The sequence below is a fragment of the Porites lutea genome, chromosome 14 (assembly GCF_958299795.1).
Source record: "Porites lutea chromosome 14, jaPorLute2.1, whole genome shotgun sequence".
Lineage (NCBI taxonomy): Eukaryota > Metazoa > Cnidaria > Anthozoa > Scleractinia > Poritidae > Porites > Porites lutea.
The window spans coordinates 5,289,286-5,302,435 of NC_133214.1; the positions used below are offsets into that span (position 1 = coordinate 5,289,286).

A 13,150-nucleotide genomic window follows, 5' to 3' on the forward strand; every position below is an offset into this window, starting at 1 on the left:
TAAGAACATTGAAGAAACCTCTTGTTATTTTAAACCAAAAAAGATTGAAGTACATTCATGAAACTGAACAAAAACGTTCTGGATTTTGTTGTGAAATAGGGCCAGATTAGAAGAACGTTCTAAGCTTTAACAACCCCACCAAGTGTTCTTAGCTGATGAGTCTGTTTCTTCCAGCAGTCGTATTGAGCTGGCCACTTAGCTATATTTCTTTTTTTAAGTGTTAAAACTACACTTGTTGTCTAGTGACGTTATTAGCAGAAGTTATTTCTAGTAGATTTTTTGAATGTAAGTTTGAGATATCTGTTTTTGTTGAAGATATATCAGCGCCGAGCTCAGCCAGCAGATCAAAGGAACAGCTACCAAGTCCCTCAGGTACCAATTTATAGCCCCAGTCCACACGAATGTGGATATTTTTTTAAAACCTTTGTGTTTTTTTAAATGAATAGGCCACGGATGAATGAGCAGATTCACTGGTTTAGTGTTGAGGGAAGGCCGCTTTGTGATAAAGAAAATGTGCAGTTTCAGAAATGTTCAGATTTGTGTTGATGGGGCCTTAATGTTTAATGCTACATTGTACATGTCAGCAATCCAACATGTTACGAGTTTAACATACATTTTCCGCTCAATTTCCCTTCGTCTTGTTTTTTTTTCTCTTGTTTTTGGTTGTAATTTTTTGTTGTTTTTTCTTGTCATGGTTAATGTTTTTGGACCTCTCATATCAGGGATGTCGTGTATATTACCGACGGTCAATTACCTAATAATTGGGCAAAATTATTTTGTTCTTGGAGGGGGGAGGGCACTTGTATGAAGGCGGCTGCTAATTCGAACGTTTACAGTATATGTGTACCATTTAATTAAAAAAAAGGCACTCTTCCCACTCCTCTGTTAAGTTTTCTTGTCTAATTAGCTACTATTTGCACTCTGTTCCTTAGCTTATTTGTTAAATTAGTAAGGTTTTCCCACCCTTAGCCTGAGCAACAGATTTACAGTACAAAACAACAACAACAACAACAACAACACTGAACAACACAGCTTCTAAATCCATGGTTAACGCCATTGAACGTGTTAAAATAATCATGACATTTTAATTTTTTAATACTATTTAAGAAGTGGAGGCCAGTATAATGTAAACTAGCTGTAGCATAAAAGTTTTGAAATCTATAATTATCTCAAAAATTGATCAACAAGTCAGCCTCGCAACCGAAGGTTGTTTAAAAACCCTGTGGTGTAAGACTTGGTAATAAGCTTAACGCATAAAGAATCTTGCTCCAGTGTTAACCTGAGATCAGGCTCTATTTTTATTTCACGCTTAGATGTAAATGGCCGTAATAGAAAAACTACCATTATTTTTTCTACAACAAAACCTGTACAATTAACTTCCTACTGCTGAATGCGTTAGAGAGGATTTAAAATAGATTTGCATTTTTTATAAACAGATGCTGCAACTGCTTTTTTGGAGTGGAGTCAAAATCAGCTTTGCTCATTTTACAACAGTACCGCGAGCCAGTTAATGATTACTCCTTGGGACCGGGATAATACCATGGACATTGATGAGGTGTATGTACAGTTAACACTGCTAAGAGATGACAGAAAACTTGCTGGAACAACAAAAGAAAGGCTTCAAGATTACAGTGAGATATTCGCAAGCCATGGTCATCATCTAATTCCTAAGAGAATTTTAGTGTATGGGAGGCCAGGAATAGGAAAGTCGACATTGACAAAGAAACTCGCCGTTGACTGGTCACGAGGTAATAAAGAAATCCTAACGAAGTTTGCTGTTGTACTTTTAATCAAGCTCCGTGATGTTTGCAACACGCAAGACTTCTGTGCCATGCTACAAAAGGCGGAGCTGTTGTCCGCAGGTGACCCTATGGTGTTGAGCCAATTGTATGATTACATTCTTCGTAACCAACAAAAAGTCCTGCTCATTTTAGACGGCTATGATGAATACAGCGCCGAAAAATCATCGCCAGTCCATCAGATTTGGAAAGGCAGTCAATTGAGAGATTGTACTCTTCTTGTGACTACCCGTGCTCGGAAAAAAGATGAGTTAAGACCAGGAAGTCATGCTCAGTTTGAAGTTGATGGGTTTGATCAGTGGCAAGTTGAAACATTTGCTCGTAAGTTTCTTCGCGACCAAACAGAGGTATTAAAGTTCACAGATTTCTTGGATGGACGCGACCTGTGGGACCTGGCGGAAATACCTCTTTTCGTTTTAATTTTGGTTCTAAGCTGGGAGGTTTTTGATTATCAAGGATCATCAACATCCCGTGCAAATCTGTATAACAGTTTTTGTCAGACGCTACTCGATCACTTGACCGCAAAAACCTCAGATGAGACATTTAGAAGCATGGATGAATACAGAGAAGACCTCGCAAAGTTAGGGGAACTTGCCTGGCAGGCACTTTTAAATGACTGTCTTTATTTCAAGCTCAGCAATGTGCCTAAGGACATTCGGTTATTCCTTGACAAGTTTATTGATTTTGGCTTTCTGCAGACTTCTAATCTTTCAAACTCGCCTCGTCCTGAGAAACTGGCTTTCTTTCTCCATAAATCGGTGCAAGAATTCCTTGCCGCCTCGTTTTTAGTTCGTGATTTAAAAAATGACAAGGAAACCTTCAACTGCCTATCTAAACTCGACTCTTTTAAACGGTTCAAGGAGGTGTTTGAAGTTTTCAAATTTGTTTCGGAGTTGTCATCAGAAGCCACCGTTGCTGTTTTTAGCCATCTGAAGATGATAGGAGAAAAAGAAGGTCTGACTGATTGCAACTTCTGTGAAAACCTCTCTGTTGAGGAGCTCACTGAAGAACAAGGAGAGTTTTATCGTATTAGTCTCGATATTTTCCTTTCTTGCCCTGCCTCAGATAGGAAAAATGTCTATCCTTCATTTCTGCAATGCGTGAACGGTCTTTTATTGATAGAGGACGATCAACTGGTTAAAGTTTCCCGCGAACATTGCCTGAGATCAACAAATTTCTATAAGCCAGATTATGTATTTTTTCTAGAAGGTGATTTAGTAGATGCGGGTGATGAAATGTTTTCTGTGATGTCCGATTTGGTCACTGTTGTTGTGACATGTTATGGCGACGTAAAATCCGTCAATAGGTACCACGACCTAGTCCCTGAGGGGTTTTTCATTAAGAAAGTTGGGCATCGATTAGTGTTCTATTTAACTCGCCTTCAGTTCACAAACCAGACCAGTCCGAATTTCATTGAACTGCTTAGATCATTAATATCAGCACCAAAGTCCTCTCCTCAAGAGCCTGATCACAAGTCACACAATCATAATGTTTGCAATTCTTTGCAGTTAACTGAGAAAACTTCTGACCTGACTCTGACACACTCTCTGTCATATTTGAGAGAGATGAACGTTTTCGGCCCAACAAGTGAACTTTTCAGTTTACTGAATAATCTTCACCATGTGCCTCGACTGTGTAAACTCGATTTAGATGATGTTGGTATGGGGAATCAGGAGTGTCAGTTACTTGCCTCTGCTTTAAAGTATGTTGATAAGTTACGCTTTCTGAAATTATCACATAACCCACTCGGTCACGGGATAAGTGAGCTTGCCAAACACCTGCACCGTGTTCCTCATCTGATAGAGCTGCACCTGAATGATACACAGATGGGTGAAGAAGAAGTTACAACTTTAGCCCATAGTTTAAAGAATGTGACTCAGCTGAGTAAACTTGACTTATCAAGCAACCCTGTCGGTCACGGGATAAGTGAACTTGCTAAACACCTGCACAATGTACCTCATCTGAAAAAGCTGCTTCTGAATGATACACAGATGGATGAAGAGGAAGTCACAGCTTTAGCCGAAAGTTTAAAGAGTGTGATACAGCTGAGTGAACTTGACTTATCATTCAACCCACTAGGTCACGGGATAAGTGAGCTTGCCAAATTCCTGCACAATGTACCTCATCTGAAAGAGTTGAACCTGAATGATACACAGATGAGTGAAGAGGAAGTCACAGCCTTAGCCCATGTTCTCTACGTACGACAACTGAACTTCCTTTTTCTTGCCAAAAATCCGCTGGGCCGCGGAGTGACTGAATTAATCAAGTGTCTTAGAAGTAGTCCTCAGCTTCCCTATCTCGGACTCATTAAAGTTAAACTGACAAAGAAAGAAGCCACTGAACTGCGCGCAATAGCAAATGAGAGGAACTTATATTTGGAGTCAGATTATCATGTAAGTTTTTCTTTTGTAATTTACATTTATTTTATTTTCCAGAGTTAATTCAAAGTTATCACTTGCAAGTGTGCTTATTGTATTCACCATGGAAAGTAAAGCTGCTAGTAAAGGAGCTAAAAACACTTTTAAGAATTACTCTAGATTATTACACTTCATGTTACTTATTTCAAGAGATTAAATTATGTTTTTAAAAGCTGAGAGTCGTTTACAATGGCGGAATTTTTTTATAATCTTTGAACAGCTTTTTTTCACGTTTTGCGTGTGATTTGCTCAGCGAAGTGTTTACTTACGAAATGTTAAAATTTGAATAGCTAGTAGGAATTTCATAACTTCCGGAAATGAGCAATCCATTATTGTATTTTTGAAAAACTGACAAGTTTAGCTTACAGTATTTACCTTACCTTCCGCAGACTAAAATAAATTTTCAAGGTGGAGTGGGGAGATGAAAATATTAAGAAATTAATTTCACCGAAAAAGTGTATTTTTAAGCTAATTATTGGCATGTTGTGATTTTCTCTTCATTGGTGTTCTTTTAAAGGCTCTTTGGGAAATTAGTAGAGCGCGTTATTGTAGAGTGGGAGGTCGCGGGTTTGATTACCGTGACCGTACTTATACTTACACAACTAAGCAGGGAAGGTACTGCGTTTGCCCTGCGTTGCTGCGATGACGTAGAAATGTCGGTCCCATCTCCAGTAGGAGACATAAAAACTGTGTCCTCAGCAGTGATTTTGTTACCTCTGCGTCCTGCGTCCCTGACGCATGAAAATTCCCTGACACAAAATAATTCATGGCATGCGTCCTGAAGGACGCAAAGATCGATCGATCGATCTGAACGTGTGTATTTGTAGAAATATCCCGATCGTGTAATTTCTGAGGCAGTTATTAAGGCTGTTGTTTAACGATACACGTTTCTTTTAGAGTGACTTTACTTGACCCGTGGAACGAAACTAACAACTACTGCAAAATAGGTACTACTATTATAGTAAACAAAATAAAACAATGGAATTAGTGCATAATAGTGCGTAGTATTCTACTACCTATTTCACGGGGTAAGTAAATCACTCTAGCCTTTGTTGTGCTTTAAAATAGAAGTACTATATTTTGATTTCAGTATACTGTAATACAGAGTTTTGGAGTCTGTCGTCAGATTAACTGTCTGGTTACATAAAGGCCCAAACATTTTCAACTTCGGACCCGTTTTTTTTTTCTTTTAACTGGGACTCATGAGTCCCAGGACTCACCACAACTCTTTATAACAAAATCACTGTCCTCAGTTAGTACTTCCATGCAAAATACATTCACACTGAAAGTCAAATAGGGTGATGAAATAAGGCGGACTTGCGAAGTTTTCGATACTTTCATGGCATTCGCTACTTTGATGAAAGAACGTCTCTATTTTTTGGACCCTAGCGGCTTTTCAGTTCTCCCGCGGGATGCGAGAAGATCAAGACAAAACGAGAAACACATCATTGTTGTCGCAAAATAATCATGGCCACAATTTCACGATCACTCGAACTAACTTTACAGGTTATTTATAATACTTTACTTTTTTTTCTTCATTTTTAGACCTCGGATAGCGCTGACCCGTTAAAAACTCGGCTACTTACAGAAGTGGAATTACAAGAAAATGGAGTCACATTTGATGAAGAGTGAAAAATGGAATCCTGCTCACCACACCAAAGGCGTGAACAGACCCGGATACTGAACAAACCACTACCACCTAAGGGACAATCATTTAGGTATCCCTGTATTTATTTTGGTATCCCTATAATTTTAGTACCCCCGCGTTTTGAGTATCCCCCCTTATGTACTTATCCCTCACGTTTTGGTATCACTTTAATATAAGTCTCTCGAATTTTGGTTATCTCCCTGATTTAACAAAGTATCCCTTTATTTTGAACCCTTGCGCTCAGATCCCTGGTGAAAACACTGATCCTACGTCTGATGAAAACCGCGTCGTTCAACAACCAAACCCGCTCTCAAACCTTCGAATTTCTTAATAAATGCTCTTGTTATTTTTATTTTTTTTTTGCGATGTCGTTGAAAATAGTCAGTTAAGTTGTAGTTTTTATTTTACAACGGTCGGCTACCAGCTCAATCATAGATCTTCAAAACAAGTTAGACTGGAAGCAATCTTTTAAAACGAACTAACTATTGCGATTGCGGCGATCACAAAAAAAAAGACCACCAGCCTTCGAAACATTTAGTGTTCCTCTTAGACATGGAACATTTATGATTTTTAAACTTGTGTGTGCAGTATCTTTTTGTGTTCAAACTAAGTGCGTAAGGCAACCTTTAAACAATCACACGAGACCATTTTATTTGCCGCAATTCCTGTCCAAGGTACACAATACTGCGAGTAGCTTGAGTGGCAGGTATGATCTGGGGGAGCACGGTGTTTGCACGGATCACCCTTGCTACCCAGGGTACGCTGCAGAAAATAGTGCCTTAGAAACATCGACCCAAGTAAAAAGGGATGTTAGTATCCCGGTAGGGTACTAGGTGATACTCGCAACTCTGACCTGAAATAATGGAAAAACGCACATCTCGAGGGATTTAAATTTCGGAGGCACCCAAAACACAGGGATACCCAAAATTACGTTAGAGTAGATCAAGAGATATTTGTACTTCTTAGCGTACACACTGCATGCGATGCGTAACCATCATGGGTAAAACTAGGAGTCCATCAACCTCAAGAGCCCATTACTCATGTGAGGCCTGGGTCACAGCATGTTAGATGTTCAGGGTTTTTTCATCTACTGAGAGTAGAGTAGAGTTTCCTGCAATTGGGCGTGAGATCAGCGAATTGTCATCCGAAGAGAGTTGACTGTGTTCCTTTAGTTAAAGAAACGTTTAAGTAGGAACCAATATGGCTTTGTCTAGGATATCAACTCCCATCCTAAATCGTGCGGTCTTTTTTGAACAAAGTGAATTACACGGAAAAAGAAGTCTAAAAATGGCCGAAACGCCTAATGCACTCTGACGTTTATTAGTAAACGACCCGAGCGGGGTGACCCCCATTTAATAGGGACGGCAATGCTCGTCGGAAAATTAAAATTTAAGTCCTAAAGGAGACCATACTATAAACACTGCAGTATGGTGTTTGGCTTTTTATGTGGATGTTTTTTTATGTACAGCCCTGAGGAAGAGAGAATGAACTCATCTTGCCCTGAGCGATACCTGTCCTACCCCTAAGCGAAACGACCAGCATCCCCGTCACTGTTATGTGGGGGTCCTCCCTGGGCTCCCCTCGGTGACGCTGCGAATAGATGGGCTCCTGGTATTGCTTTGTTGTAACTCAACTTCGAAGTGCTTAGATATATTTTCTTAGTAAAACGGTTTACACCGCAACGTAAAGTAACGATGCAAATTTATTATAAAAAATAGTCGCTCTCTGGATTCAGATCCAGGTTCAAAGCAAATTTGTTGTATGAACTGTTCATTAGCAGTGACTAAAAACAGTTCAGTGTGCTTACTCCCATTGTACAATATACAGTGATGAATTCATAGTACTGCCCCCCGGCATGCAAATTGATTGTAAAATAATGGTCGCTCTCTGGTTTCAGATCCAGGTTTACAGTTAATTTGTTGCATAAACTAATTATTAGCAGTGTCTAATAACAGTTCAGTGTGTTTACTCCGATTGAACAGTAAAAAGTGAAGAATTTATAATGCTACCATGCAAATACATTTTTAAAAAATGGCCGCTTTCTGGATTTAGATCCAGGTTAAGAAAAAATCTGTCGTCTGTACTGTTCATTAGCAATGACTAATAACAGTCAAATATGTTAAGTAATGTTACTACGGTGGTATGTTTTGTTAAGCTGATTTATTGAGGTAATATACATGCTTCCTAGTCTAGAGTAAATTTATTAATTCCCCAAAATGTCGCAGATTCCGCAAACTCGCAAATTTGACAAATCAGCTCTGTACAGAAGGTCAGTGTAACAGACTGCCCTGGGGCCCGTTTTCCGAATGTCCCGGTAACTTTGGGGCCCGAAATCAAATCTTCAAATCGAAATAAAAAGAGTAAGAGCGTGGGTCCTGGCTAGCAACTACTCCATTTTGTTTCATTAACTGATAGTTTTATCATGTTAGATGCAAAACTATTGAAACCTTTATCTTGCATGTAAACAACAACAGCTTTGCGGGCCCCATTAAATTATCGGGACTTTCAAGAAACGGGCGCTTGGTGCGGACCGCGCGGGATCATAAGAAAAGTCTTATCCTCCCTGATGAATAGAAATATACACATTTAGTTTTACTGTAAGAGATTGTGTTGCTACAACAAGCGACAATTTGTAAAGAAAATTAAAATGTCTTCATAATTTTATGTTAGCGTCTTTTACCAATAAAATCAAGATTTTTTGTCATGAGACCATGTGTGAATATTCGTTCTTTCTTGTGTACAAGTGATAAAACCAGTTACGGAAAAATTTTCGTGGTAATTTTGACTTTGAACGAAACGACCATAAGGGGAGCAATTTCTTCGAGGCTCCTTTTAACTTGGTAGTAAAATTTAATATGTTTACTTAGCTTCAAGTACTGTGGCCCCACTTATCTGCGGTTACACTAGCCGTTTTACAGTTTGGGTAAATGGCTGTTGCCCATGAGGAAGCAACTTCTTCTGTGTGTGACCGATAATCGATTTTCCCAAAGTACTAGTGGTGGGAGTATTTGAGGACTTAAAAAAGTGCACAGCCATCTGAAGTAAGAGATTCTCACAAATTCCAATGTTGTTCCGTAGTGGAAGGGGTAGGGGTTTACAACAGGGAGTTTGAGCAACCACGATGGCGACGACGAAAGGGGAGAAAGCGTTAAAGGTAGAAAGTGAGTTCGCGCTGTTGAAATTTTCATCGCTCTTATTCCATCTACAGTCAAACCCCGTTTTACGCCGGGACACCCGCTTAATACGGACACCTCATTTTTACGGACAGTTTGCTGTGTCCCTGGGGAAAGAAAGCCCTTACATTTTCTCTAAAGTCAACCCGCTTTTTACGGACACCTCATTATTACGAACAGTTTGCTGTGTCGCTGGTGAAAGAAAGCCCTTACATTTTCTCTAAAGTCAACCCGCTTAATACGGACACACCCCGTTAAAACGGACAATTTATATGACCCCCTCAGTGTCCGTATCAACGGGGTTTTGACTGTAGTTCCATTTTTCAAATGTTGAGTATTTTTTTCTGGAGTTGAATTCTAAGAATCTATTATCTAAGTTCTGAAAAAGAAAAAGAAAATTGCCGTCTTATGTCCACGTCCTCCATAAAACGTGAAATTGGGAAGTTTCACGTCGGAGTCGTACAGCGACGTCGGCAAAGAAATGAACAAAGTTGTTGTTTTGCTAATTAAAGTTATTGCTTTTCTGCCGTTCTCTTTGCCGTCGCCGTCGTCTTTGCTTAAGCTCCCTAACGTCTCCTTGAGCCCCTTAACCGTTTTTTGGATGTCACGCAACGCAACGCTCCCTTGGGGAGCGTTGCGTGACATCCCAAAAACGGCTGCGAGGGAGACTAGGGATTTGGCTGCTGTCGGTATTTTCGGGCACGTGCTGAAAGATGATTGAAGAATCCACTCGACTCTCCTATTGAAACACGTGTTCCCGGAAGTGATAAAACCATCCTGCAATCGAGCGCATCAAGCTCTCAGTTGCTGAAGTAGAGAGATTTTTTTATACGCATCACAGTTGCTTGCTGGCTAATTGGAGTCACGCAACGCTTTTCCATACGAAGAAGCCAATGCGTGACGACACAAAGAACAGCTTTCCGTGTATTTCGTCTATTCAATTAAATTTATGAAACATTTGTGACCACTAACGAAACTTCAACATTAAAAATAAAAACTGTTTAACTTGTATTTCCCTGGCGGTATATACAATCGACTGCCTTTATAGCTGACACTCTAGGGACCTCGAGTTAGTGTCCTCAGTAGCAGATCACAGTTTTCCTGGGATTTAGCTGCTGTCCGTATTATCGGGGTGTCCGTTAAAGTGGGGTGTCCACAAGACGAGAGTTGACTGTAATTTGTTTTTGCAGGGGATTTAGCTGCTGTTCGTATTATCGAGGTGTCCGTTATAGCAGGGTGTTCGCAAGGCGAGAGTTGACTGTACAGGACTCGAAAAGAGTCCCGTCCGATAGTCATGGACCAGTACTGATTTTTCTGGTGGACATCCAAGTTTTCATACTCACCAGGCAAGTGATTTTCTAACGAAATCACATTCAATGACCCTGGGCCCCGGGGAGAGGTACTTCAGAATGTTTGTGTAGGGATGTGGTCTTGGGACCCCGCAACCCTTAGCCTACACCAGACCTTGTTCGGCTGAATTTTGTTGGTCCAAACTAGACAAAACTCCCAAATTTCTCCTAGAGTCGCTATTTTCCAGAATTACTGAGGACGACGCGTTCTTTGCTATTAAACTGCGTTGCGGATGAATTAAGATTTGCCAATTTCACTTTTTTTGAGTCGTCAATTCCCGGTTTTCCTAGTCTGAACTAAAATCTTCAACCAGTTGATCAGTAGTTTTCTGGAAAACGATACCCTATTCTAGACCAAAACTATTTTATTGTTAGGAAGGGAATTCAATAGCTTGCTGCCATGACAAGAGATAGAATGAAGCCCATTGCTGGTGGTGTTAACTTTTGGCCCCACAGATCCTTATTACAATTGTGCAACTGTTGGTAAATAAATATTTCGTATTAGTTTTCATTGCTTACTTTGTTCTTCTTTTTTGTTTTTGTTTTTGTTTTTGTTTTTTTCATCCAATCTAAAACGCTTATCCTCCTTATCCCTGAATATGTAGCACTGCTAGACGTCGAACGAACATTGAACCGAAGCGAATTCATCCACATAAAATGGACATTTCACTCCTTAAAACATTATTTTTTCAACTTCCGGACCTAAGACCAAAAAGTACAAAGGCGATACGCATTAAAGTCCTCCACGAGGAATGAAAAAGGTTTTTTTTTTTTTACCAATAAATGAAACACCTACCATAAATTCTCCCTTCACCGCAGTTCAAATCTAATCCCGGCCAAATCCCCGCCCAAAGTACCACAAGATTCGAAATAAAGCTAATGGCCCGCCTACCGCGGCACAATATTTGTGCCTAATCTCCGGCTAATCCCCGCATAGTCCCAGGGTTGAGGAGCGGGGATTTATATCAGAGAGATTAAGATTCACGTTTAACAGGAGCCCAGCAGCGTTTAGCTAAACGTCAGATTCAAGTTGAGAATTTCTCAGAATAGAAAATAAGCAGATAAAACAGTTCCGAACGATTCCTGTGGTTAAAACTAGCATGAAACTACTTATAGAAGCAATAAAGAGTAAACGGAAAATAAGGGGGAAACTTGGTCACGTGGTACAAATTTGGCGTGAGCGTGAATCCTATCTCTCCATTGACTGGTGCATTACGCGGGCGCGTGCAAAACTTCGTGTACAGGACTTCGAGACTGGTAAGAATTTCTCGTTTAATCAGTGCCATAACAAAGATATCTGCATTTTTTCTCGGGAAAGTTAATTCATAAAAGCAATAGAAAACTTTTTTCCCGTATGTATTTGCATAGTCTGATACTAAACACTTCAGGGGTTGGGAGAATTTTCCACAGTTATGCAAACCGTGAGTTTGCATAACTGTCCCGAATTCTCCCAACCCCTCTCGTGTTTATATCAGGCTATGCAAACCCGGAAAACGTTTTCTATTACTTAAATATAAACGTACTGCCCCCACCCCCCCGCCCCCCTTGCTCCCCATAACCCTGAGAATGAGAATGAAAGGTCAAGTTTTTTTTAAGCCCTGAATATGTTGGGAAACCCGCGTTTGTCACAGTCAGTTACACGCAATGCTTTTCCGTTTCCTCCTTCCAACATACAAGTAATCCCTGTAGTGAATTCTCTTGTCCACACAGTGCGTGATTCCCTGGAAAAACAAGTGCTCGCGTGACGTTCTACGGATCGGGGGGCCCGGCCTGCATTATCAAGTTATGATGACAGCAATATCGTTTCATACCTCGGCTTTTTTAGCCTATCAGACGTTCTCTTAAAATCATCCGTCCATTATATTAGTCTCCTTCTCAGTTGCTAGCATTACGTCAAGGTCAAACGGACATCCGGGCGACGCCTCTGCCATATTTGGCAAGATATTCGAGCAGTATGAGGGAACTCGCTTGCTCATCATTTTCGTTGTGGAAGGTAGCTTAATTTAAACGAAGCTTTTTTGCTGGACTCTTGTTTAATATCCGGAGAATGCTTGTTGACCGAATTCTTGAATGATCAGGTAAGTCGTTGCATTCAAACTTGAGAAACTTCTTAATAACATCGTCTGTAAGCATGCGAGGGTACCCGTCTTTCTATTATCCATGGTTGGAGGAAGCTGAAGTTTATTACTTTTAATACTAGGAGTAATCGGAGCTTAAGAGAGTGCATTCGATATGTTTGCTAGGCGTACAGGTAGCAGTGGAGGGGAAAGGGTGGATGGTTCTTGCGATAGATAACTATGATTATGGCATATTTTGAACGTAAGGGTTGCGTACAGCGAAACCTCGTTTTAAACTGTGTATCATTGCCGAAAACATCACACGTCATGATGAAATTTCGTGAAATGGTGCAGCCGAGCTTCACATCTCAGTAGATTTACTTTGTAGAATAACGGCGACCGCCGCCGAGCTTCACATCTCGGTAGATTTACTTTGTGGAATAACGACCGCCGAGCTACGCAACTCGGTAGATTTACTCTGGAGCACTACGGCCGCCTTAGTAGTTACACAACTGAGTAGATTTACTTTGTGGCGCCACAGGGCGCCCACACAATCTGTTTGTGTAGCCGATTGTTATTTTATAGTAAATGTACTGGATTTACCGTTTGCTTCACCTATAGCGATATATCGCTAACTATGTATATAAATCAATGATAAATAAACGTTGAATTACCTTGCCTGTGGTGTATAGTTGTCCTTTTGCCTC

General features: G+C 40.3%; 1 protein-coding gene across 1 annotated transcript in view; it reads left to right on the forward strand.

The window, feature by feature from the left end:
* The window catches only part of LOC140924645 (NLR family CARD domain-containing protein 4-like), a 50,950-nt gene extending 44,837 nt beyond the window's left edge, over window positions 1-6,113 (forward strand). Inside the window, exons 4-6 of the mRNA XM_073374674.1 lie at window positions 316-372; window positions 1,437-4,192; window positions 5,762-6,113. Coding sequence (XP_073230775.1) covers window positions 316-372; window positions 1,437-4,192; window positions 5,762-5,848 — 2,900 coding nt within the window. The 3' untranslated portion in view covers window positions 5,849-6,113. The remainder of the gene's footprint in view (window positions 1-315; window positions 373-1,436; window positions 4,193-5,761) is intronic.
* The last annotated feature ends 7,037 nt before the right edge of the window (window positions 6,114-13,150 follow it).